This window comes from Rhineura floridana, chromosome 3, assembly GCF_030035675.1.
Source record: "Rhineura floridana isolate rRhiFlo1 chromosome 3, rRhiFlo1.hap2, whole genome shotgun sequence".
Taxonomy (NCBI): domain Eukaryota; kingdom Metazoa; phylum Chordata; class Lepidosauria; order Squamata; family Rhineuridae; genus Rhineura; species Rhineura floridana.
In genome coordinates this window covers 90,338,021-90,364,979 of record NC_084482.1, presented here as the reverse complement: position 1 = coordinate 90,364,979, position 26,959 = coordinate 90,338,021, and the positions used below count along the sequence as shown (strand labels likewise).

At 41.0% G+C, this 26,959-nt stretch overlaps 1 protein-coding gene across 2 annotated transcripts in view; it reads left to right on the top strand.

Moving 5' to 3' along the window:
• NEURL1B (neuralized E3 ubiquitin protein ligase 1B) overlaps positions 1 to 18,543 on the top strand; it is a 327,198-nt gene extending 308,655 nt beyond the window's left edge. The window contains exons 3-5 of one of the 2 annotated variants that reach the window (XM_061616897.1): positions 6,156 to 6,863; positions 8,359 to 8,484; positions 13,112 to 18,543. In XM_061616897.1, the coding sequence (XP_061472881.1) occupies positions 6,156 to 6,863; positions 8,359 to 8,484; positions 13,112 to 13,356 (1,079 nt within the window). In that variant the 3' untranslated portion in view covers positions 13,357 to 18,543. The remainder of the gene's footprint in view (positions 1 to 6,155; positions 6,864 to 8,358; positions 8,485 to 13,111) is intronic. The other variant, XM_061616898.1, reaches the window with a different exon arrangement.
• The last annotated feature ends 8,416 nt before the right edge of the window (positions 18,544 to 26,959 follow it).

Here is a 26,959-nt window from a genome sequence, read left to right as displayed (position 1 = left end):
GAGCCATGAGAGTGGCTATATACTATAGGCAGCATGGATTTTTCGCATTCTGCAATGTTAAATTGAAAATACCCCCATGCCATTCTGATGCTTCCCATAAGCTCATTTCAAAACAGAACCTTACAAAACTTATAGTCCTGAACTCAAAAACGCTTGCTTAACAACCCTTTACATTTTCATGGTGATACACAAAACAGAGAGAATCGAGTTCAAAGTTTAAAAAGAGAGAAAAGACAGACCCCTTTTGTACTTTTTCCTGTCAAAGTTGAATGGTTGAAATTAATTAAAAATCAGCCATGTTCACAGAGTGCCGGTAATCCTATTACTGACCTTGCCCCATACGCTGACCTTCATGTTCTGCAGTTTAAATGTTTAAAAAATGTCTGGCTGATTTTTAATTAATTTAAGAAATTTAGCATTGAACTCAATGATAAGGCTGGGCATGCTCAGTAAGAACAAACTGTCAGTGTTCTAAAAGCTAGACTCACAGCTGCTGGGCTTGCCTAATCAGTGGGCCACACCCATACCAGACCTTTATTTCACTTTAGACAGTCATGACTTCCCCCAAAGAATCCTGGGAAGTGTAGTTTGTGAAGGGTGCTGAGAGGAGATTCCTGTTCCTCTGACAGAGATCCAGTAGCGAGAGTGGTTTAACAGTCAGCCACTCTGATTGAAGATCTGTGAGGGGAACAGGGCATCTCCTAGCAACTCTCAGCAGCCTTCGCAAACTATACTTCCCAGGATTCTTTGGGAGGAGCCATGATTGTCTAAAGTGGAATAAAGGTCTGGTGTGGATGTGGCCAGTGACAGCTTTGGTTTAGATTTGGGTGGGAAGCTACATGTGTGCCTGCTGTAGAATAAAAAAGGTGGGGGAAACCCTGAAAAAGAATGATGCCGTTTACAATCTTTTCCTATTGGAAAGGAATGGGGCTTCCCTTCTGCCCAGTGCCCACCCATCCAATCCCCCAGGTCAGTTTCACCTATTCTAAGCATGATTGCACAAGAGTAAATCCCACTCAACTCAAAAAGCATACAAATGATCAAACCTGCCCTTCCCCTGCTCCTCCCTCCTGTCTCCTCCCCCTTGCCCTGCTCCCATCCCCATGGCTGATTGCAGGTGTTGCCACCACTCATCATATGCTCAGAGGCACATTACCCAATTCTTCCAAGCTACACAGGAAGTGGATTGGACTGTGAAAGACCAACCCAAATGGTGTTTGCATTTTGACCAATTTGTAGGGCAGTACAATATTTCAGAGAGCAGAGCAGGTCTCCTGCTCCCTTTGGGGCATTCACTATAGCTGCCCAATTTCCCTGCTTTTCAAAAGTTTAATAGAAATATCTGTTGGCTATAGGTACATTCTTAAATTGCAAGGTTTTTTGCCTATTAGTGAATATATGTATGTTTCTTGTGCTTGTCTGCTGGAATCCCTCAGTTATCCAACTCAGATTGTCCTTAAAATCTTCTACAGTAGGAATAAATGGACAGCTCCCAGTGAAGAGCTATAGAAAGTGGAGTCCCCCAAGGATTGATATTGGGACCTGTGTTTTTTAATTTGTTCATAAACAAGCTAGAGTTGGCGTTAGCAGTGAGGTGGCCAAGTTTACTGAAGATTGTGAAGAGCTCCAAAAGGACCTCTCTAAACTGAATGAATGGGTGGTTAAAATGGCAAATGCAATTCAATGTGAGCAAGTGTAAAATGATGAATGTCAGGGCAATTTTTTTTAAATTTCACATATATGCTCATGGGGTGTGAACTGGCAGCCAGTGAGCAGGAATGAGACCTAGTTGGGGTCATAGTGGTCAGCTCAGTGAAGATGTCGATCCAGTGTGCGGCAGCTATGAAAAAGGCAAATTCCATGCTAGGGATCATTACAAAAGATATTGAAAATAAAACTGCTGATATCATAGTGCCATTATACAAATCTGTGGTGTGACCACATTTGGAATACTCTATACAGTTCTGGTTGCTTCATCTAAAAAAGGATATTATAGATCTGGAAAAGAGCACATTGTAGTAATCCAGTCTGGAGGTTACCACCACATGGACAGTGCTTAGGCCATCCCAGTCCAAAAACAGCTGTAGCTGACTTACCATTCAAAGCTGGTAAAAGGCTGTAAACACACCAGTCACCAGGTCAAAGTGTTTCCAGTAGCCACACCTGGAGGGGGAATAGGTTGATCTGCCAATCAGTTGCGAAATCTCTTTGACACTGAATTGTTTTTTTAAAAAAACACTCATTACTCCCACAAGGTTCTATAGTAAAAAGGGGCAGGGTTTGACTAGTGTCGTGTGCCCCTTTTTCAGAAGAGAGAGGTGGAGATGCACTGGACCCAGCAGAACAGTGAGTGTGTTTTTACTCCTGGTCACTGAGGTCACCTGGACTGCTAGTGACAGGAGTCTATTAAGGAGCACCTCCAGGCTACAAAGTTTATATACTGCCCTTCCTTTCAATGGAGTTAGGGCACACAGCTGCAACATACACCAAAAATCTCTAGTACAAACACCATATGTCACAAGTAGGAACCATGAAGAAAGTTATCTCAAGGAACCAAATGGAAATCAGGCTTTAAACTTTTTTTTTAAGGATGCCCATTTTGGATTGTAACTAGATTGTACCATTGGGCACATATGCTGGCAATATTTTTTTAAAATGCAGATGCCTAAAATTGATATGTCTGCACTTTAGAAATTAAAAACCAGTGCCAAAAACTGCTCACAGCACGTCTTGATAGCATGTTTCTGTTGTATAAAGTCCCTTAATGAAACTAAGTACACCACAACTAAGGAGACCAAGCCAGTGAAATGAGGCCTCTTCCACTTGCATTGCCTCCACCAGTTGCCAGCTGTATGTGTTGTGCAGTGTTGTGACTCATCCTCGAGGTGCACTGTCCCGCTCCAGCTCAGGCTTTATAACCATTATCTCCTCAGAGGGCCACTTAGAGCCTCTCACGTTGCATTCCTGCCCTATCAGGGTTTTTTAGAAAGCACAGCACCTAGACACAAGAGAAACAGTAGGTTCTCTGCTTATCAGAGGTCAGCAATGTCGTAATTCTCTTCCTATGAGTTTGGAAACTTTTCCAGAGTTGGGTTTTTCCTACTCTTGAGTCTATCCCATTCAGGCAAGAGATTTTTTGCTCTTGATTTATCATCTTGCCCTGTTAGAGTTCAGGTTATAGCTTGGCTTCAGTCAGCGTTCCTAGAAGTTACAGCTCAATGAGCCATGATTATAGGCTTATTTTTGTCCTTATAGCCAAGCCTGTTAGTATGTGTTTACAAAGTAGCAGGGATCTTGGATGCTGCCTGTGATGTAATCTGTCACCTCCAGTGTTCTCGGAACATGAGCTCCAGTACCTGTTTCTGCTGTACGGTGGGGTTATCTGAATAAAGTTACCACAACACACCCTGCTTAACCTTTCTGGTATTGATTTACTGCATATATCTGCAGCTCTAGAGTTAATTTAATTGAAGGATTTGGTATCCCTGTCTTATTGTGGACATTATTATAAAAGATAATTTTAGTTTGAGTATTTGGATGCTCTCCAAATGACCTAATGAATACATTAATGGGGACTTGGTTCAAATAATTCTTAAGTGGGCATGGTATAAATTAACATGCATAAAATATTGGAGAGCATTTTCTTTCCAAATAAAACCCCCCAAAATAGGCTTCCCCCCCTTAGCTCACTGAAACTCAGATTCTTGAGCTTCTTTCCCTTGGCCTTCTCCATCCCATACAAAGGGTACTTTTTTGGCATAAAATGGTTGGAATTAGGAATATGAAATTATTAGCTATGGCCTTGTACCTACAGTTTAGTGTCCTGCCAAAAGGGCTATTGAAATATACATTGCGCTTTGCGTAGCAGGCATTTATGCCATACTGATTCCTAGCATGTTCCTGAAATTTGTCTTGCATATACTTGTGCCCCTGCTAAAGCCCCTCCAGAGTTTTCTACAAAACGAGTAAAGACTGAGATTCACTGAACAACAGTTAATCCAGGCTTCCCAACTTGATGCCCCCAAGATGTGATTGGATTCCAACTCCCATCAGCTACAACCAGCATGACCAGGGATCAGGAATGAGATGAGCTATAGGAACATGCAGTTAATCTATTTACATCTGCTTTTCCTCTTTTGGTTTGTAGGATATTTTCCTTTCTTTTTTAAACCAGCCGCAGTAAGCTGTGTCAGAAAACTATGAACTGTCTTTAGTCTGCAAATGCTACATTATGATCTTGCATATAGTTGAGGTGCATATTCCTATGAAGTAATTTGTAAGATATTTAGCTTGTCAGTGGAAGCAGCAGTTAGAAATGTGGTTGAGCTTCAGCCATTAGAAGCAACAGACAAACATGCTATCCCACCCCATCTCGGCAAACTTCTACATAACAACAATTAATAATGTGATATAGAATTTGCAGGCCACAGAGTTAAGTGTGCTAAAACTCCAGTGAAATCAGTAAACGTAACAGTAAACGCTTGCTGGATTTTGGCCAGATATTTAAAAATGTTTTACCATCTCTTACTGTATTTTCCTTCATAACCACTGTGTGAAATAGGTCATTATTCTACCTGTAAAATAGGAAAAGTGACCACTAGGTTAATCACTTTTGTAGTGTCAGTAATTGCTAAGTGGGTGGATGGTATAGAGTGCCCCATATGTATCTCTGCAGAGGCCTCACAAAACTGCACATAGTTGGTACCATGTACAAGTGCCTTGTATCAACTCTTAACATTGTAGATGTGAAGCTTTTCTGACTTGACCAATTAGATCTGCTATTTAAACTGAGAACTCCAGTCTTTTTTTGAAATAATGAACTGGCTACATGTGGGTCCTAAGGAAGAAGTAGGGCTTTATAGTGTAACATCCTCTCCCAGATTCCTTCTGTCATAAAATCTATGGAGCTGATCAAAACTGGAAACTGTTTACACATTTGATTCTTCTGCATATATTAAGTTGATTATGAACTGTGAGCACTTCAGAGGAATTTCCAATACATTTCAGCTTTTAAGAATGCCAAAATATATGCAAAGGTAGCAAAGAGTTGTGTGTAACTGAAAATCAAGTCTTAACAGTAAAGTCCTTGTGCGTATTTTCTCAGAAGTAAATCCCACTGAATTCAGGCTGCCATCCACAAATCATAGCATGATTTCAGTAGGAATTGCTGTGCAGAAAGTGGTCTGTGGATTAGAGGCCTATGCCTATGGGTGAAGAATCATGTGATTAATTTTTTAGAAATTCAGATGTCCTAAATGAAGAGTTTGCCTAAAGTAACTGCTCTCCTTTTTCCGCGTACATTTTCTCATTATCAGCTCTCAGTAACTATACGGAGGAATGGCTAACACGCAGTGAGCTGCTTTTAGTTTTTATGTTCTTGGGCTGGACATGTTGGTTTTCTTGACATGGGATGCTGTCAGATGGAATGTGGCTCTCGAAGAGAGTTTGGTTCTCACTCACATGGCCTGTCAGTAACAAAGAGTCTAATGTGCTTTGAATTTTTTTTTTAAAAGGTCACTACTGCTCTTTTAGCATGTACATTACACAATTTATTATTAATGGTCTGTAAAGTGATTAAATGCATTCTGTTTCCAGTCTCTCTTACGTGAATTAAATTGGCAGGGACTAGGGAGGAGGGCTGAAACAGATGAGATGTGGGACGGAATATTCTCTCTCTCTTTTTCCCTGTCTCTCATTTGCAAAATCCTAGTAGCGTTTTGCAAAGTCTACTCATCCCCAATTCAATGAGTGGTCAATGTGCAGAAATAGGTTTCTCTTTGTGGATATTCCTTTTTGTGCATACCAAAGAGAGGTCTGCAAGGAGCAGGGCTCCTGCATTCGGAAACCATAATGCAGTGTGGCGATCCTATAGACAGTGGATATATTAATAGCAAATTCACTTGGTGGGGCTTTGTTTGATGGAAGGATTCTTAACTGACTTGTACATTCTGTGCTTCCAGATAGTTTTTTTCTTTATTAACATTGCTGTTTTTGTTTATATATATTTTTAATGGAAACCACAGTTGGATTAGTAAAGTATCATATTTGATGTTTAGGTATGATGGAGGACTGGCCCAAAAACAACTATCCAGCCAGGGTGGGTCGCCGTTTTCAGCTTGCCTCTAACACCGCTTGTCCTTGTCATTGCCTCACAGACAGCATGTTTGCCGAGACTATGACCTCCACCCGTCTCAGCAACGCACGACTCAGCACTTGCCTTCCACAGAGCAGCCATGATTCTGCCAATTTCAACAACAATGAACTAGAGAACAACCAAGTGGTAGCCAAAATTGCCAATCTCAACTTGAGTCGTATGCCTGGGCTGCCGACAGATAATCACACCATCCCTTGCTGCCCAAGCAGGCGGCAGCTTGCCCAAGTGGTGCCTGCCTTTCTAGATACAGACCTGCGTTTCCACCCTACTCGTGGGCCTGACATTAACTTTTCTCAGGACCGGATGTCCGCCTGCACCAACTGGCAAGAGAGCAATAGAACTTTGGTGTTTTCTGACCGACCTTTGCACATTGGCGAGAGCCTCTTTGTGGAAGTAGGACACCTGGGGCTGCCGTACTATGGAGCCCTCACGTTTGGCATCACTTCTTGTGATCCAGGTACTTTACGGACAAATGAGCTCCCAGCAGATCCAGACTTTCTTCTGGATCGCAAGGAGTATTGGGTGGTTTGCCGAGGATTCCCAGTTCTCAACAATGGTGATATCCTCAGCTTTGTGGTCTTGCCAAATGGAGAAGTGCACCATGGAATAAATGGGATGAACCGTGGGATGCTGATGTGCGTTGATACCTCGCAGTCACTGTGGGTATTTTTCACAATCCATGGTGTAATCAATCAACTCAAAATATTAGGTAAGTACAGTTCAAAAATAAGCTAGAATAAAACAATATAATGCTAGTTGGATGTTGAGAATCTTTTACGAACATTTGGAGAGGCAGTATGTTCTTCCTGGCTTCAGTGGGCCGCTGTCTGTCTGCATAGCACACTCATTTTTATGGACTAACTAAAGCCTCATTGGCACAAATTGTGACTTGTATTTGCATGGCTGAAGCATGATCTTATATTTGGGAGTTAGGCAGAGCAAACTGACTCTGCTCTGTTTGTCTACCAACTTTTCAAGAACTGCAGCTGGTGAAGGTATATGCTAGTCTACGCTGCTTGTATAGGCCTAAAAGATCCATGCAATGGAGTGTAGGGGGATCTTGATCCTATCTGACCAGAGCACACAGTAGGCGCTAGGGTACTGATGAATGTTACAGCAGTGCTCTAAGTACCTCTCATGAACCTAGCACAATTGCAAATATACAAATTGTCCTCTACCACCACCACTAGAGGTTACACCGCATTTTATGGGCTACTTCCTCAATATGGAGATCAGATTATTTGAATGTTACATTCCTGGCTGACAGGATATCACTTTGAAATGGGATTGATTGTAGTTGCATAATTCAGAACATCAGAATTGCCTGTCATGATCAGCCCAAAATGAGTCTACCCCAGCATTCTCTTACCAAAAATAAGCAAACCAGATGCTCAAGCTGGGTGAGGATTAGTGCCATATTCTGTTCTCATGAGGCCACCAACATCTGGTCTGGAAGAATATACTATCTATGGAAAGGATGTTCCATTTAGCTATCATGACTTGATAGGTCTTGATAGGCATTACTCTCAGTTGGCTAGATGAAGGGCTGCATTTTAGTAACATGACATCTATCTTGGGTTCCTAATTCTCTGTTTACAAGGTCTTTGTTAGTGGACTTCAGAGGACCCTTTCCTATGGAACAGGGTTGAGTGCCTGCAGTTAGGTAACTGGGCCCTTCCTGTTCATCTTATTGGTGGTGCCTGCAAACTCTGCTTTTGGCCGAGCCGTATTTTTACCTGCCATACATATATGTTGATGGCTATAGATTTATATGCTGCCCTGGGCTCCTACTAGGAGAGAGGGCAGGATATAAATCAAATAAATAAATACAGGGCAGGAGAGTGTGGCTTGGTTGGAACAGTCTCTTGGACCAAATGGGGAGGTCCTGGAAGCCTAATTAGGTACGGATGTTCTCCACCACTAGTCTAGGCTTTCAAACTCCTATTGCCAGTCAGATTAGTGGCCCTGCCCATCTGAATTAGGTAAGTACAGAGTAAGCTTTAACAGTTCAGTTAATGCAAACCTGGGACCAGAGGAAGCTCCCTTTCTTTAAACAAATTGAACAATGCGACTGGGATCTCTTGTCTTTTGTAAGACTGTTGTGGAGAGGAAATGGATGCTGCTGTCCCAGGGCAGACTCAACTCAGCACTTACTGCCTGAGAGTTTCCTGCCCCACTCCTGAACCTGTATTTTTCATTTTCAGGCACTGTGCAGTCCAGCCCTGTGGCCGTCTCCCCGTCAGGATCCCCTGGAGGTTCCCAGTATGACAGTGATTCAGATATGGCATTCAGCGTGAACAGATCCTCTTCTGCTTCTGAGTCGTCCCTAGGTAAGGGACCCTTTTGCTTTCCCTGTCCTCCACTCTTGTGGCTGGGATACCCACATCCAGCACCCTGGCCCAAAAATGTGAACCAAGCCTGACAAGTTGAGTCTTGCTTTGTCTGAACAGTGGCATGTTACAGTTTGCACAGTGTGTGCTGCACCTGCTGTTCCTTGCTGTGAGAGAGGAGTGCCTCAATTTCCTAAGGCTGCTATTACTGCTTTCAAGGTTTCCATCTATTTGCATTAGAGTCATGAAGGGGAGGACATACGGTCCTTCCTCTTTTACAGAAGAGGAAAAACAAAGTCCACAGAAACTAAAACTACTTGACAAACATGTCCCACAAAATCTTAAGGCAATCTTAAGAAGAGGCCCATTTTCACCTGCTCAGTAAAACCATTGCACAGTAGCCTATTCTGGGGAAAGGGGAGTAAGTGGGAAAGGGCTGCACCAATACAGATAGCCATTGTGTGTCTTTCCCAAGGATGGGGAGTCTTTGCCCTTCCAGATACTGGTAAACTGCAATTTCTATCAGCCCTGGCAAGCAGGCAGGGATTCTGGAAGTTGGATTCCAACATCATCTGGAAGGCCACAGGTTCCCAGCCCTGGTCTATCCCTTTTTATACATGACCCATAGTATATTTCTCAGTGATTTCATCAACAGCAAGATACTTACTTGGTAAGGTCATATTGCAAACATCACATGGAGATCACTAGAAAAGGCCTGTATGGGAGGAGCTACACTTTGCTATGACTGCAACTTGTAGTTTTGGCAAAACCAAGAAATGGGGAAAAGGTAGACAGCCTTGACTGCTAAACCCTACAGCGTATGAGGCACAAATCAATGAAAGGTAGACTATGAAATACAGTAAGTACAAAATCATTTGTATTGAAGTTTTAACGTGATAATAAAATGCACACAAATGGCACTCCACATGGTGCTACTGAAATCCTGAAAGGATTAAAGTTCCTATTGATGAGTGAAATACAGGCTTTACTTTCACTGAACCACAGCTGGATGAAAGCCAATGCTGCTCAATCTATCACCATGAGCTGCTCTGGTAAACATCCTTAGCTGGTTAAGAGTAAATGCTGAAGGATACTATTAATGGAACTTCAGAATTTGAAGTGTTTCCTGAACTGGACTTGGTGAAAGGTGGGTTCAATGTATCTGATTCAAAACATACTCTTAATGATAAATTAATCAAATCAATAAGTAAAAGTACTAAATCCCTAAACAGTACAAAACATACAAATATTAATGCTGGGTAGTAGTTGTTGTTGTTGTTATGTTCCTTCAAGTCGATTATGACTTATGGTGACCCTATGAATCAGCAACCTCCAATAGCATTTGTTGTGAACCACCCTCTTCAGATCTTGTAAGTTCAGGTCTGTGGCTTCCTTTATGGAATCAATCCATCTCTTGTTTGGCCTTCCTCTTTTTCTACTCCCTTCTGTTTTCCCATCATTATTGTCTTTTCTAGTGAATCAGGTCTTCTCATTATGTGTCCAAAGTATGATCACCTCAGTTACATCATTTTATCTTCCAGTGATAGTTCTGGTTTAATTTGTTCTGACACCCAATTATTTGTCTTTTTCATAGTTCATGGTATGCGTAAAGCTCTCCTCCAATACCACATTTCAAATGAGTTGATTTTTCTCTTATCCTCTTTTTTCACTGTCCAACTTTCACATCCATACATAGAGATCGGGAAAACCATGGTCTGAATGATCCTGACTTTAGTGTACAGTGATACATCTTTGCATTTGAGGGCCTTTTCTAGTTCTGTCATAGCTGCCTTCCCCAGTCGTAGCCTTCTTCTGATTTCTTGACTATTGTCTCCATTTTGGTTAATGACAGTGCCAAGGTATTGATAATCCTTGACAAGTTCAATGTCCTCATTGCGAACTTTAAAGTTACATAAATCTTCTGTTGTCATTACTTTAGTCTTTTTGATGTTCAGCTGTAGTCCTGCTTTTGTGCTTTCCTCTTTAACTTTCCTCAGCATTCGTTTCAAATCATTACTGGTTTCTGCTAAGAGAAAGGCATCATCTGCATATCTTAAATTGATATTTCGCCCTCCAATTTTCACACCTCCTTCATCTTAGTCCAATCCCACTTTCCGTATGATATGTTCTACATATAGATTAAACAGGTAGGGTGATAAAATACACCCATCTCACACCCTTTCCAATTGGGAACCAATCGGTTTATCCATATTCTGTCCTTGTAGTAGCCTCTTGTCCAGAGTATAGGTTGTGCGTCAGGACAATCAGATGCTATGGCACCCCCATTACTTTTAAAGCATTCCATAGCTTTTCATGATCTACACAGTCAAAGGCTTTGCTGTAATCTATAAAGCACAGGATGATTTTCTTCTGAAATTCCTTGGTCCATTCTATTATCCAACGTATGTTTGCGATATGATCTCTGGTGCCTCTTCCCTTTCTAAATCCAGCTTGGACATCTGGCATTTCTCGCTCCGTGTATAGTAAGAGCCTTTGTTGTTGAATCTTGAGCATTACTTTACTTGTATGGAATATTAAGGCAATAGTTCGATAATTACTGCAGTCCCTGGGATCCGCTTTCTTTGCAATTGGGATGTATATTGAAGCTTCCAGTCTGTGGGACATTGTTTAGTTTTCCATATTTGTTGACAATTTTTTTCCAAAATTTGGGCAGATTCAGTCTCAGTAACTTGTAGCAACTCTACTAGTATGCCATTTGTTCGTGGTGATTTGTTTCTTCCAAGTATTTTAAGAGCAGCTTTCACCTCACATTCTGAAATTTCTGGTCCTTCATCATAGTTTAAATTTCCCTTTTAATTTCTCTAATCTTTTGGCATAGGGCTCTTGTTCTACCCTTTTTGTTTTCCTCTTCTATTTCTATACAGTAACTATTGCAATAGTTCTCTTTGTCCCTACGTACTAGTTGTTGTATTGTTGCATTTAGGGTTCTGACCATGTTTCTATCTCCTTTTGCTTTGCTTTCCTTCTCTCTTTAAGCATTTTAAGAGTTTTGTCAGTCATCCATTGAGATCTTTCTTTCTTTTTAACTAGAGGTATTGTCTTTTTGCATTCTTCCCTGATAATATCTCTGACTTCACTCCATAGTTCTTCTGGTTCTCTGTCAACTAAGTTTAAAGTCTCAAACCTGTTCCTTATTTGATCTTTATATTCTTCTGCAATGTTATTTAAATTGTATTTTGGCATTATGATTGCTTTGTTCTTCTTTAGCTTTACTCTGATTTTCCATATGACCAGTTCATTATCTGTACCAGTCTGCTTCTGGTCTGGTTTTTGCAGAAAGTATGGGACTTCTCCATCTTCTGCTACCAATTATATAATCAATTTGATTCTTATACTGACCATTTGGTGATGTCCACATGTTCAGTCGTCTTTTCGGTTGCTCAAAAAATGCGTTTATGAGGAACAGATTATTGGCTTCACAGAATTCAGTAAGTCTTTCTCCTGCTTCATGTCTATCTCCTAAGCCCCATTTCCCCACAATTCCTAGTTCTTCTCTGTTCCCTACTTTTGCATTTCAGTCCCTCATGATGATTAGCACATCTTGTTTTGGTGTGTGATCAATTTCTTCCTGTTTAATCTCATTGATATCACTCGCTCAGACCTTGCGTTGTAGCTCCTAACTGCTTTTGCTACATCACTTCTCACCATTAGAGAAACCTGTTTCTTCTTAATTTCTCATTTCCTGCATACAATATTTTGTAATTGCCTGATTGAAAATGTCCCATTCCCGTCCATTTTAATTCACTCACGCCAAGTATTGTAATGTTGATGCGTTCCATTTCTTGCTTGACAATTTCTAACTTTCCCTGGTTCATGCTTCTCACATTCCATGTTCCTATTGTGTGCGTTGTACAACTCCGGACTCTCCTTTCGCATCTGTTTACATCAGCCTCTGGGCTTTCTTTCGGCTTTGACCCAGCTGCATCATTAGTCACAGCGCTACTTGTATTTGTCCTTTGAACAGCCTCAAATCCCATTCATTAAATGCAGACCTGTTATGACACAATTAAATATTTTTTAAGGGAACCAACTTCTATGAAAATACATAGGTGCCTGTATGGAATTCATCTGAATTTTCTGAGATGCATTTTAGAATGTTCGTTTAGAGAAAAATCCCTACTACCATTTGGGGCAGGGAGGGGTGTTGCTGATCCTGGCATGATCACTGTTCATGCCAGGCAGCAAAATGTGATGGACTGTAGTTCATGCTACAGCTATAATAGGGATAAATCATTACACATAGACTATCGAGCGACAATCCATCCAAGTTGTACAGCGTATTCTAGGTCTTTTAAAATCTCTTGTGTGCTGATTGCTTAAAAAACTATTGTCTTTCTCCAGTTTCAGAGGGTAAAAACAGGACTGATAGAAGTTTTGCTTCCTATAAGGGTGTACACACATTTCTTTGGTCCCATTGTTGTCTCTGTGTCAAAGTTTTTCTGGGTTTTGAAACATTTCAAAAAACCTGTTTGCTTTAGAGAAAAATGGTATAAACAAAGTAATCCTTTAAATTATCTGGAAAAAACCTTTTCCAGCTTAAGATCAGTGCCCAAATGATAGGGAAATGGTTCTGACCCAAGATTTCTTTGTTCCCCATTCCTTGTAGTGACTGCTCCAAGTTCTCCTCTGAGCCCTCCAGTGTCTCCTGTGTTCCCACCTCCAGAACCCTCAAGCAGCAAGAATGGGGAGTGCACCGTTTGCTTTGACAACGAGGTGGATGTGGTGATCTATACCTGTGGACACATGTGCCTCTGCAACACCTGTGGTCTTAAGCTGAAGAAACAACTCAATGCCTGCTGCCCAATCTGCCGACGGGTCATCAAAGACATTATTAAAATCTACCGTCCTTAACCCCAATCCAACTACCCTGAGGGTGTGAGTGGTGAGGGGCAGGAGGAAGAATGTTGCTAGCAATTGCCACACCTTACCGTCACTGCTTATGGGTTATTGTGCTGGTCAGTGGTTACCAAGTGGCTCTTTTGTCTATATATCCATGTTTTGACCAATCAGAGATAATTAAGTGATCTGGGATCACTCTGGTCCTTGTAGAGACTGAAGGTGTAGCTGCAGAGTGGGAAGAGCTTCATAAAGATGCTGCTCTGTTGGGTTAAAATGATGGGGATGTTGTAAATCCACTTGCCTTGTAGATTCCAAAAAGAAAATTGGATTGTCTTATAAAAATAGACAGCTTTCTCTTCTTGGGAAAGGTATCAGGAGAAAATAATTATTTAAATTAAAAAAATGTGGGCACCTTCCCCACCATAATCATGGGATATTATTGAATTAAGCAGCTTCCAGGCAGTTTCAAACAGAGGAGGATGAGGAAAATATTTCATTTACCAAATGTTTCCTACAGTGGCCAACAGTTGCACCACAGAGTGCAATGACTCCTGTCATCTTCTAAAAGAGTGGTGAGCAAGGCAAAAGCCACTGGATGCCATTTGCTCACTCCAAGGCATTTTTCCATTCACAGTTCAAAGAGGGGGGCAGGGGTATGAGGAATAGTGAAGGACGAACAGCTATCGCTGTCCTTCGAGCACAGCAAGTAAACAATTCTACTTTCATCCTCCGTAAATCACAAGTTGAAGCTTCCAGCTGTTGCACTAAGCAACTGCAAAGCGCATCTCTATCTGGAGAATTTTACATTTATTGGAAGGAGTAAGTCTCTGCATGTGCACAAGAGGAACACCATATGCCATAGAGGTTATGAATGGTCACAGGCAAGCAACCATCCGCTGTGACAATTTTGACGTTTCCTTGTAACAAGGCTGCAAAGGAAGAAAGCTGGAGAATTTTGGGTTTCAAAAGTCCAGTTTCCTTTCTTGTGATTTGTGCAAACAGCTGATTGATGTTTTCCTCCATTCCTCCCCAGAGATTTCGTTAGAAAAGTATGCAGCCATATGGGAGCTGTCATTTCTTCTTCTCCAGGAAGTTGTCATCTATTCCACAATGGAGGCATCTTACTGAAATTAAAAGGCCCTTTTCTTGGCATTGTTTGTTGGAAAAAGAATTAGCAAGCTATTATTAGGTGCTTGGGCTTTAAAGATAAATGCATTCTGATTGTGGTCATAGGCAGCTTTGAACTCTGCAATAGGCTGAATATAATGGGAAATGTTCTTGGGCTTTAAGGAAGAGGTGCCAAGCAAGCAATAAAAGAACTTTCCTAGGATCCCACAAAGCACAAATGCTCACTTTCCCTTGTGACTGTGCTAAGAGCCATTGTCAACTCTATGCCATGTCTCCCCCCCAAAAAAACTATTCTGAGCGTTTAGGGCCCTTCTAGGAGGCAGACGGCTGTTTTTCTTTTGGGTGGCATACTTTGATGCATTGTTATAAGAGAAATGTAAGCCAGTGGAAACATTGGCCATAACTGATAAGACATGTGGATCCCTTGGTAGGTGAAATAATATAGTTTAAGCTGGAATGCAGCAATGCAGTAAAACAGACTAAGTCTGTTTAATGAACATGGAGTGTTTTGTGAATATAGAGTGTGGACTAAGCTTCTCATGATGACTTAACCAAAACGGCTGTAGCAGTTGTACTTCATGGAGAGCTTAGCCTCTGTTTGTCTCTTTCTCTCTTTTTAGTTTTAGTGGTTTTCTAACCCTCAACTGTACTCACACTGTTCATGGGTTGCACTAGAAGCTGTTGAATGCCAGTGGCACAATCCCTGCAGCCTTAAGTTGCCATCAGTTGCAATTACTTATTGCGAAAGGAAAGGCACTTCAAAGGCATAAAATATGAAAATAAGTTTCCCCTTTCTTTACAGGACAGATAATATCTTTTGTCAACAGGAAAACCTGTTTCTTTTCCATTTTAGAATGCTTTGAGACAACATTGTGGTGCATGCCTTCCAGTAACTTTACAGTGCTTTTGAGCATCCTAATTACCATACAGAAATGTGAAGGACAGTGAAGTCATCAGTTTCTATAAACAACTTTTGCCCACATGGAATGCAACTACTTTGTGTTGAGACAAGTAACTGACACCTAAACTAACAGTCTTTTCAGTGAATAGAATGTCCATAAACATTTAATTCATTCTCTTACATTTAACATATACACTAGCAGCTGGAGTTCATAACTATGGAGGGACAATTAACACTACAATTATACAACATGGAGATACTGTCCAGGTAGCATTGCAAGCAGCACAGCTCATCAGAAGATTCCAGGGACTTGCATTACCTTCAAGCAGATGTGGGGAACCTTTAGCACTCTAGATGTCAATGGGTAGGAATGACTGAAGGTGTAGCTTAGCAACATCTGGAGGGCCAAAGGTTCTTAGCATCTGCCTTAAAGAGTGTGGATTTTTGCCTTTTGCTGGCATTAACTTCTGAGCTGATAGGCATGTATTTTGTACATCCATGAGCATATTAACGGTGAGTATCTGAACAGGTTTAAGGTGCAAAGGAGATGTGATACTTGGGTTGGAAGTTGGAGTAGATTTGACTTGGGCAATTGGGCTTGTATGATCACAGCCCTTGATGTTTGCCACATGCACGACAAGAATATTTTCCTAACATCTTAATTCGATCCTGGATACCTAGCTAGCTACTGTGCCATTAAGCAACATATCTATAAATCATAATGAAGCTGAATGGATTTTTTTTAAAGCTGCTGCCCCTAGTTACTCTCAAAAGCCACAGTTAGAGAAGTAGTTGGAGAACCTTACCAGAAAGAAGTAAGCAGGTTTACATATTTGTAGAACAGCCATAATTGTAAGGAAGTATGGCAGTTTTAATAATCGGTGTGTGTTCTCTGGGTACTGATCACTACTTCCGTTCTCTGTTCTAGTCTGTTCCTACTCCTTTGGCTTTGATGTTCCTCTCCTCCCCCCCCCCCTTAGCAGCTGTAACTTTGATTAAATTGTATTGGCTGCTGTGTGTCATATGAAAGTCTACTTGAGCATTGCCCTTTATACCTTTGGACTAGATCTAGTGCACCCACACACACACACAGGGATAAGTCCCATTGGTCTCAACAGAGTTTACTTCTGAATAGATGCGTATAGAATTGTGCTATAAGTGACCTTGGAACAGTGTGCCTTTTTATTTTTACTAGTTTCCACTGCAGTTGAATTTTTAAAATAAATTTATAGATCTATGATAATGGTACAAAATGAGACAGTTCAGAGGAGGAAAGGACATATGTTTTCTTAATTATTTCTGCTGGAGCAGATTTCCCAAAAGCAGCAGCATCTGACAGAGGCTCAGAGGGCTTTAGGCAGGGTAAGTCCACAGCCAGAGTGTTGCTGTGAAGCAGGTGGGGAAAAGAGCAGTAATGGACATACAGCTTTACTTACTGCAGTCTCATAAGGAATTTTCAAATTCTGACAAACAACTTTTAGAAAGTAGAGGCTATTTAGCAACTTGTTCTTGCTATTGCTTTTTTTGTTGAAAAAAGTCTCTGTTCAGAAGATCTGTTTGTGCCTTATAAGGGTGTCTGTGCACTTTTTATCCTTTTTAATGCTACTTTTAAAAATTGAGAGAGAAAAAGAACCTAATACTGATGGCTGGTAGTTTTTATAGAATTTTATGTGTTCACCAAGAACTTTGCTTTTTTTTTAATATTGGAGTGAAAATTTTATGTTTTCATTGAATTTTTGCCTCTTCCCCTTTTCCTCTTTGTATAAAAGCTTTTTAAAAAGTTTCCAGATTTCTAAAACTTCTTGATATTTTTCTGGTTCGTGACAGTGATCTGTACATCACATTCTCAAACAAGCCAATCTCTGTGTAATAGACTTTCAATGCAAATTACTGGGGGAGGGACGTTTGCACTTCTCTCCATGTTAATACTCTTTAGTATTGTGATCTGTAGTGTGTATGTGCGTTTTTTATTTTGGTCTGTTTTACATTAATTTAATATAAAATTTTACTTGTTCATGAAAGAAATAAAATGCTGGCTTGTAAATATACCCACTGGCCTACAGTAGACAAAGGTAAAAAGCAGAGAGTATGTCTGGTCATCATTGTGAGATTCAGAAACAACTAGTCACAAGGAGAAAAATTTTTGTTGGCTCCAGGTCAGGAGTTTTCACCGTCACTAAATAGGGATTTGCTGTAGAAGTTTAACTGCATCATCTGGTCCGTGGTAAAAATCCAAACTTTACAATGCAGGACTGACTCATAGCTCCTCTTGTTAAGGTGATTGGTTAAAGTAGTGCCAAAAATGATAACAAACAAAACATGATCAATTACTTTATCAAAAATGTGAAGTAAGACAATGCCTTTACTTTTCTCCTTTCATTACTTCAAAAAGCTAGCAATAGATCATAGTAAAGCAACATGTTGGCTGAAAAGCCTCTGTTACTATCTCACTGAAGGACCTTACAACGTGGCAAACAATTTACCATATATTCCGGCGTATAAGACGACTGGGCGTATAAGACGACCCCCAACTTTTCCAGTTAAAATATAGAGTTTGGGATATACTCACCGTATAAGACTACCCCTGCTTATGACATGCAGGTACTTAGCAGGAAAACTGTCACTTATAAACTTATAAATATTAATATTTGGATTGTCCAGTTGTTTTGTTTTTGTGCCTAGGAATTACCACCAAAAACTGGGGAAAGATGTAAGAAATCTTTTTTTAAAAAGCAACATTAAATGCCTAGACTCTAGTTTCCAACACTATGGAGTATTTATTGATTGATTAAGAGAATTTATATCCTGCCCTTTTGCTGTTAAAAACAGAGCTCAGCACAGCTTACAAATATAGTAAAAACAATAAAAATACACAATCAGAGAAAAACAAGCCAAAATGTTAGGAAAAGGAGTCTTTCACACCACATGCTCAGTTCTAAATACTGTTGCAGCAAGTTTTACAAGTTCCTCCAGTATTCCACTGGTGCAGGCACTCAGACATTCAAAGTACTGTATGTTTCTTAGGTTTTATAAAAGCAGAGCTTTGCTTAACTCAAAATTTCTTCCCCCTTTGATAACCACATCTACACAGGTTCCACCTCCATACTCAAAATGAAACTGAGCCTGGAAGTGTACAACAACCCCACACATACCTTGCTAATTCGATTATCAATGCCAGGATGTCTGTCTTATCGACTACTCTCCTGCTCCCCCCCCCACACACACACACCGGGCATCATGAAAGACCCAGTCCTGGGCTCAGAAAGAAAATAAATATCTGGTCCTCTTCAAAGTATTGATAAGCCTCTTGTTTTAATTGAAATAAGAATTATAAATTCTTGTTCTTATCACTAATGGGAGTTAATTATCTTGCATATGCTGCTGTTGCTTCTATGGCTGTAATGGAGTGAGGTTAAAGATAAGTGAAATGCAAATAGGAAAAAAAAATACAGAAGGCAGTAACACTTTCCTAAATGTAATACCATACCAACCACAACAAGATTCCTATAAGGCAAAAAACTAAGCATCTCACAACCAGTCAGGATTCCTAACCAAAAACCAAAAATATGATAAATGAAGAAATATTTATATAAGCATGACTATCAAATATATTTATTATTTACACAAACTGTAAAGATATTTATAGTGCAATCCTAGGTTTATTTATTCAGAAGCAAGTCCCAGCGTATTCAATGGGGCTTACTCAAACAGGGACAGAAATGCAACCTCAAGTGATAAGCAACTTCATTCACATAACCCAAAATTCCGAATCATGCCACTTTACACTGTTTTGCAACTGTTTATACTTGTTTTTATGATTATTGGATTTTAAATGGCTTTATTTCTTGTTGTGAGCTGCCTTGGTTTCCAACCCTACCTCACAGGGGTGTTGGAAAGACTCCATACACACACGCACACACTGCAGATGTATAAATACATACAGCCCATATAATAGTTTATTGTCAAACCAATTGGTCATTGCAGAAAAATCAGTATTAGTTTTTTAAAAATCAGTATTAGTTTCCTACAGAATAAAAACTGCAATACCTAAGTAAGCCCTGCCTACTTGCTTTAAAATAGGACTGGGGGGGGGGCAGAAAGAGAACACAAACACAATTCTTTTTTACATTCACTCCAAAGTCCCATTGATTTTCAGCACATTCATAATCATGTCTACTCAAAAGTAATTCCTACTGAATTCAATAGGATTACTCTGGACATATGGGATTAGCACTGTTTTTACCCCCAAAAGCAACTATTGGGAAGGTTTTCAAAACACTGCCCAGGATCTGACTCCTACACACAAGAGGGGGAAAAACTGAAATGTATATACTTACCCAATTTATGAGATTTTCAGATAAACGGGGTGAAACCACCATTTTGTTTTCTAGATGCTGCCTCAGGTCAATGAAACTGAAACACAATCCCTGATTGGCTGCAACCCTGAACGGGCGGGGTTAAAGCTACGAAGTGCTATACAGTAGTTTAAAAAAAGATTTAACCGGGGGGGGGCTGCCTGACGTTTTTATATATATCTCGAGAACCACACCACCTAGAAACTTAATTTTTTTTTTAAATAAAAGCTGAGAATCCGGGCCATCTAAGGGGTTAGCCGGGCACCGGGTGTCATGCTTAGAATCTGGGTAAAACCTGGCTATCCGGGCAATATGGCAACCCTAATAAGACGACACCCGGCGTATAAGACGACCCCCGACTTTGGAGAAGATTTTCCAGGGTTAAAAAGTCGTCTTATACGCCGGAATATACGGTATCTCTTCCTTACCCTGGCACTAGACATTTCCCCCTTTGTTGGCTGTTTTTGGGTGTTTGTTTCAGATTGCGGCATAAGCACAAATTGGCCACTGATCCAGAAATATGGGGCGGCGGGGGAGAGAGAAAGAGCATAAGCATAGCAGGGGAGGTTAAAAGGTTGCTTATACTACTTGACTGAAATGGTCTTGCATGAGACAGTCTCCTGCAATAAACCTAGTACTGTGACCCATATATAGCCAACACCAGAGCACTGTGCTAAGCCACGTACTGATGAATGCTCACTTCTAAAAATGTTGAACCACCCATCCAACTATTGAGTACTGTCAATGTAGAACCAGCCTCTTGTTTGTTCGCTTTTGTCACGCACACCTCAAGATGTTAAGCTTTTTTTTTACTCTGGCAGGAGTCATGGTCCCTTGCCCTCTGTACTGCCTGCAAATACTTCCAGGCTTACTTTAAGCTGAGCTGTCACATCCCTTTCCATTTCACTGTAGGTAACTTGTCAGGTGCTACTGTGTTGCTTTTGTACCCTGCAAGGAGCTCTCACCTTGCTTCTGTGTTACAGGCATTAGAGACAACTCCCAAGCCTCTCTTCACTTGACACTCAGTCACTTCCTATCTCTCACAAGAAGTAAATATAGGAAGATTAACCTTAAAATTGTAGGCTAACTATTTAGCTGAAGCTAGCAAAAGGTTTTAATTAGAGAACATAGGATTAATATTAATAAATGATATTTTAAAAAACCAGATGCTACACATCTTCATTGAAAACATCAGAGAAGAGTGCTCATAAGAGTAACTGCAGTCCTACGTATGCTCCTTAAATCCCCATTAACAAGCATAGAATTGCAACTGACATGGCTACCATTTTTCACATACACACCGTACTTCTAGGTTTATAGATGTTAAAAGTGGAGGTCTTCCATTATTAGCTTAAGAGCAGTTAAATGTGCAAAAAGAAAAAGGTAAGACATACTACTTGGACTTCCCATGCACATGTCAGCAACTCTTGAGAGCAAAGAACGGATCAATGATGGAGAAACACTTTTTTCAGGCTGCTTACCTGTCACTTACTAATCTAAATGAGACACCTCAGCTTCCCCAGAACACAGCCTACTTCATTATTTCTATTCCGCTGTACTGTTGTTACTATTATTATTGTTTAGATTTATATCCCGCCCTTTCTCCCAGTAGGAGCCCAGTTGCTCATTGAGGTGACCCTTCAGGTCTATTTTCATGGACAGAAAAACCCCCAATGGAAATGCATCATCTGTAACCCCTTCTAATGCAACTCCCTCAATTATTCAGCCGCAAACATGAGACTGAGTTAATGCAACTTGTCAGAAACGATGGATGCATTTGGATTGCAGTCTAATAATTTTAAGAGGTCAAAGTTCATGTTTTTGCTAAGAATTGTCTCTAATCAAGGCTCCAGGGAATTCTGGGCATAGTATAATCTGCTCCATGTGCCTCTCCATTGGGAAGGAAGCCAGTATTAAGGTTTGGTGGGCTTTGAGTTACTATGTTCTATTAACTGTACTCCTTGCCCTACACTGTACTGTGCTCTCTGTCAGACCCAAGTACCACTTATGAACAAGGCAAAAGTGGGAGACATCAAACCTAGTAAATGTAACTATCTAGGTGCCAGGACAGCCCACATGGGTGGGGATCCATCCTAGCCTTTTGTCCTCACCATGATTTACATCTTGGACTACAAGACAGACTTTCATCTCCTATGATACAATACAATACAGGTCCAGGCTTCAAAATGCCAAGATTTGCCTTAGAATCCACATCTCCCATTAGCCCAACTATTCTATAAGTGGCAATAAGTTGCAAATCTAGATGAGCTTCAACAGCCATCTTTTACTTTTGACATATTTGGATTCTGTATTTCATTTGATTTCCAAGTACACAAAGTGTTGATGAAATACTTCTCATTGATCGTGATCCAGAACAATGGCACTATTCTCTTTCATGCATATATCTCAATGTAGGAAAACAAAAAGAGCAAGAGACACCTAAGCTTCAGCCAGATTTTCCCCAAAAGCCACCAGTGGGTACTGTTGAGCAGCAACAGCCCACAGAAAACCAAAATCCTATCAAGAGTTACCGTTCAGCTCTATCTTGGTGTGAGTAGCAGTCCCATCCTTTCAGCTCTTGACTGCACAGGGGCAGGATTGTTGAGAGGCACCCCAGATGTAATTATAATCAAGCCTAAACATACATGCAGACTACCCCTCTCAACTTTCTGGATTTCCATTTCTGCTGCATAGCTTCTGCATAATTTATTTGGGACTAGCTCAAGAGATCAAAGGGAAGAACTGAATACTAGAAATTTGCTTCCACCACAGCCTCTAGCTAACAGGTGCTGCTCAGGAGTTACACGGTTTAATGGGGGGGGGAGAGAAACACGGCAGTTACTCACGCTTCGGTAACTGCGTTAATAGCACCACATAGTGGTCATTTGAAGCTCCCAACTATGCTGATGAAGAAAGGCTAAAAACAGACAAAAACTTCAAAGGAACTCCTATAATCTCTCCTAGAATAATTGGTCCTCCCTTGTAGTTGGTAATTCCAGAATATTTGGTCCTAGAGTTATGGACAAATTAAAGTGACCCCCATTGACAAAGTTTTTGGCAGCTGCACAGGCTTTTGATTTGCACGAAGATTTCTAAAGAACTCTATTATTTTGTTTCACACAGGCATGTAATTTAATAGCTCTGCAACAATGGCTGATTACTCCCTCAAGTGGCACAACTGTAAAACAAACTAACTGATAAGGATGGCTCTGAGGAGTTGGGTGAATATGCTTGGTAACTGCTCCCTGAACTTTATTCCAGGCCAGCCTGAAACATAGGAAGCTAAGATACTATTGCCACTGCTGCAGGGAAATCTAGAGTCCAGCTATGGGCCTTGTGGCAGCTCTCCCACGCTATTTGCAAGGCAACTTTGTGTTCCACTTGTACATTTTGCTGGAGAGCAGAGCTCCTGTTCCAGATATTCCATTCCTTCTTTTTTCCACCTCACACCCTGCTGCAGTACATTAGCATTCCATACCCACTGACATGCTCAATCTTCATTAGACCTTTTCAAGTTCTCTTCCCCCCCCACACACACACACGCTATAGCCATTTTTTCCTGAAAATTTTTTGTGTGTGCATGTGCGTGCATCTGCAAATCTTTGTACTTGTGGACCCACAGTGGTACAGGGCAGGCAGCGGTGCTAGGCAGATAGGCAGCCAACCAAAGAGCTCTGTTAGAGTGCCATCTGCTGCTTCACTGTAGCAGTAGCATTCCATGGCAACCTGGAAATAGCAGGAGTAGCAGCTGCAGTTAGGTGGCAGTAAACAGACCCACTAAACCCAGATGGGGATGTGCAGATGGGGAGGGTGCTATTTGCTATTCCCTAATCTCCTGCCTGAGACATAACTGGGCTGGTGTTGCCGCTGTCATCTCCTCTCATGCATAGATGGTGCCAGTTTGGCCTTGAGGACCAGCACAGCTCACAAGCAGTCTATGTGAGTGGGACCCGCAACAACCAAAATGTTGTAACCATGGAATATCTCTGTTCACTATTCCAGTCAGGCATGTCCTCTTCCCCCACTCCCCACATAGACAATAGTCAGCATTTGAAAGCTACTGAATGTGTCATAGAGGCCTATTTAGAAGATTGCCCTGGAGTAGGGGGGAGGTCTAAAGATTTACTTTGTGTGTGCTGCTGCAAAGCTTGGGGTTCCCCTGAGCATGCCAATCTCTCCTTGTATGTGGATGGTATCATTTTGGCTATGTAAAACTGGCAGTTTGTGAATTGTATTCATTATTAGTATATGTGGGGATCTTGATAACCTGGGAGGCTTCATACCCATTGACAGACCTATGCTCTTCCCTGAATGTGTCTAGTCCCCTTTAAGAAACTCATCACCGCAAGATGTAGTGATGGCTACCAGCTTGTATTGCGTAAAAGTACACACCATGCTTTTATTTGGTCATTCCCATCTTGCCATAAAATGTCCAAGGCTGGTAAACAATGGAAAACCTTATCACAATTTTAAAAATAATTAAACATTAATAATTAAGACAGGAAGAAAATGACAAGGAAAATTAACGTCAGGCTATACCCTTGACTGAAGAGAAAGCTGTTCATATGGTGGCAGGCAGCTATTAGAGACCCAGTGTGGCTGGCCTCCCACAGTAAGGAATCCCAGAGCCAAGGTGCAGCCACAGATAAGGGCCTCTGCCATGTCCCAACCAAACATACAGGAGAGCCTCAGAGAATCATCTGTAGTAAGAAGACTTTGCATTTTTTTCAGATGCTGCATATTCATCCCACATTTTCACTGAGCTTCCCAGGAGAGTCACTACCAGTTGAGATCTCATCTGTGTATAATGTAAAGTTAGGAATTCTCATTTTCCCCCATCCCCAAATGTATGTCAAGTTTCCACTTACTTACATTTAAATTCATTTTCCATTTTGTTGCCCGCTCACCCAGTCCGGAGATATCTTTTTGGAACTCTTTGCAGTCCAGTTGGCATTTCACATCCTGGATAATTTTGATGCCATCCACGAATGTGGCCACTTCATGGATCATCCCTAGCTGCGTATAATTTATGAAAAAATAGGATCTTCTGGGACACCACTGCTTACTGCTGCTCTTCATTGTGAAAACTGCCCATTTACTGTCCCAGGTTCCCACTGGGAGGAAGGGTGGGATACAAATTTAATAAATAAATAAATAATAAATATAACAAATACTCCTATTCTCAGGTTCCTATTCTGTCAATCAATTACCAATCCATAAAAGGATCTGCCATCTTAGCCTCTGGTGGGAGACTGTCAAAATGCTGTTTGAAAATAAGCTATTGAATATTAACAGATCACCTCTAGCATGCCAGGTTCAGAGTTCAAAAGGCTGAGTCAGGACTAACTTGGCAGAAGCAAGACCTGTTCTGTGTGTTTTAATAAATCGAATTGTAAATAATGCATTCTGCCAATTTATCCCAGCATGTATGATAAAGAAAGAAGCGGTGGAAACTTGGCCAATACTTCAAACTTAGCTCTCGCAAGACAGATTACACCAATGGGAAGAAATATGCTTGCTTTTCTGTAGCTTCTAAACATCACCAAAGAGACCTCCTTCCAGTACTGTTGGTGGTTTGCAAGCTGTGGATGTTTCAGATTGCCATCCATAGAATCAATGAATGGAGCTCTTAAAACAGCTGCAGAACAGTGTTTCATCCCTCCGTATCTAGTCCTAGGCCCTCTGACAGCAACGGAATTAAAGTGTAAGAAACATAGTCTTCAAAAAATAGCGCCACACCTCAACTACCTGAGGAATTTGTTCTGTTAAAACAGCATTTGGCACATTGGAGAGACAGAAGGAACAAACAAAGATGTTAACAATTCTGCTTGAAACCAGTCAAGCTTATTTTTTATTTCTTTTCCTAAAAAAAACAGTAACGGCCACCACCCTTTAATGCTGGAAGTATACATGATTTTTACACAGGCTACATCTACCATCCTCAGAAATCCCGCCCCCCTCCCCCCCCAAAAAAAACCCATGGTAAAGTACAGATTGATACAGGTTTACATAATATGAGAGATAAAAACAGGCTTTGAAAGATTGCAGAGGCATGTAAGGCCATTTAGGCAGCCTCCTATCCGCCTTCAACATCCCAGTCAGAGGACTATAATGCTGGCTTTGGTAAGCAAGAGGCTGAATATCCTTTGTCCCTGTGGTAAACAAGTTACTCTGCTTTGTGGTCAGTGAGCTTGGTGGAAGGGTAAATATGTGGCAGCGGACAAGTTTCACCTATGGTAACAGATATATTTAGAATGAGTTTACCGTTCAGCATTTGACAGCTTTCACCAACCTGGTGCCATTCCAGATCCCTGGTCATGCTTGCTGGGGCTGATAGGAATTGGTAGTCCAACTACATCTGGAGAGCACAGGTTGGGGAAGACTGGCATAGAACAAAGTAGTGAGGCAAATGTTAGCTCACCAATTCTTCTCATACTCAGCAAGGCAGGTATTATTGTCTGAACTTCATGTAATAATAAAAAATGAGGCACATGTGTGTCATGGTCTGCTTTCAGCCCTAGTACTTAAAGTCCAGGGCCCTCAGGTTGTGAAGGTTCTACCGAGGACAGAAAAGGTGGTGGTGGAGGAGAGTACTAGGAATCTTGTGGGAAGGACCTTCACATATAGCAAAATGGGAAAGGGCCTTTGGGATTGAGAATGGGTAAACTGGGTGGAAAAAACAAAGCAGTAAGGAACAGATTTCAGATCTCATGTGACACAAAGGCCTCCAAAATGAGTTCCTATCTACTGACCAAGCAAAGACCAAGGAAATCCTTCTAAGTCAAAGCTAGCCTACTTTCTATCTTCCAGATGTTGGACTATAACTTCCATCAACACTGGCCATTGGCTATGCTGGCTGAGGCTGATTTATGTACACTTTTGGAATATTTATAAACTGCTAAATCTACAATTAATGGTAAACAACAAAACAATAAAAATACAAAAAGTAAACACAGATTTAAAAGACATTCTGAAACAAATCAGATACTGCCCATGAGTCAACTCTTCCTTCTGGGAAAGCCTGTAAAATAAAAAAAAGTTTTTAGCGTCTGTCTAATTCTAGTGGGGAGTGTGTTCCACGGGGCAGGTGCCACTGCGCTGAACACCCTAGTCCAAGCTGCCGTGGAACAAACCTCTGAAGCATGTGGTACTACCAAGGAAGGACCCCATAGAAGATTGCAATGAGCATACAAGTATACAGAGGATAAGGTAATGGCTCAGATATTTTGGT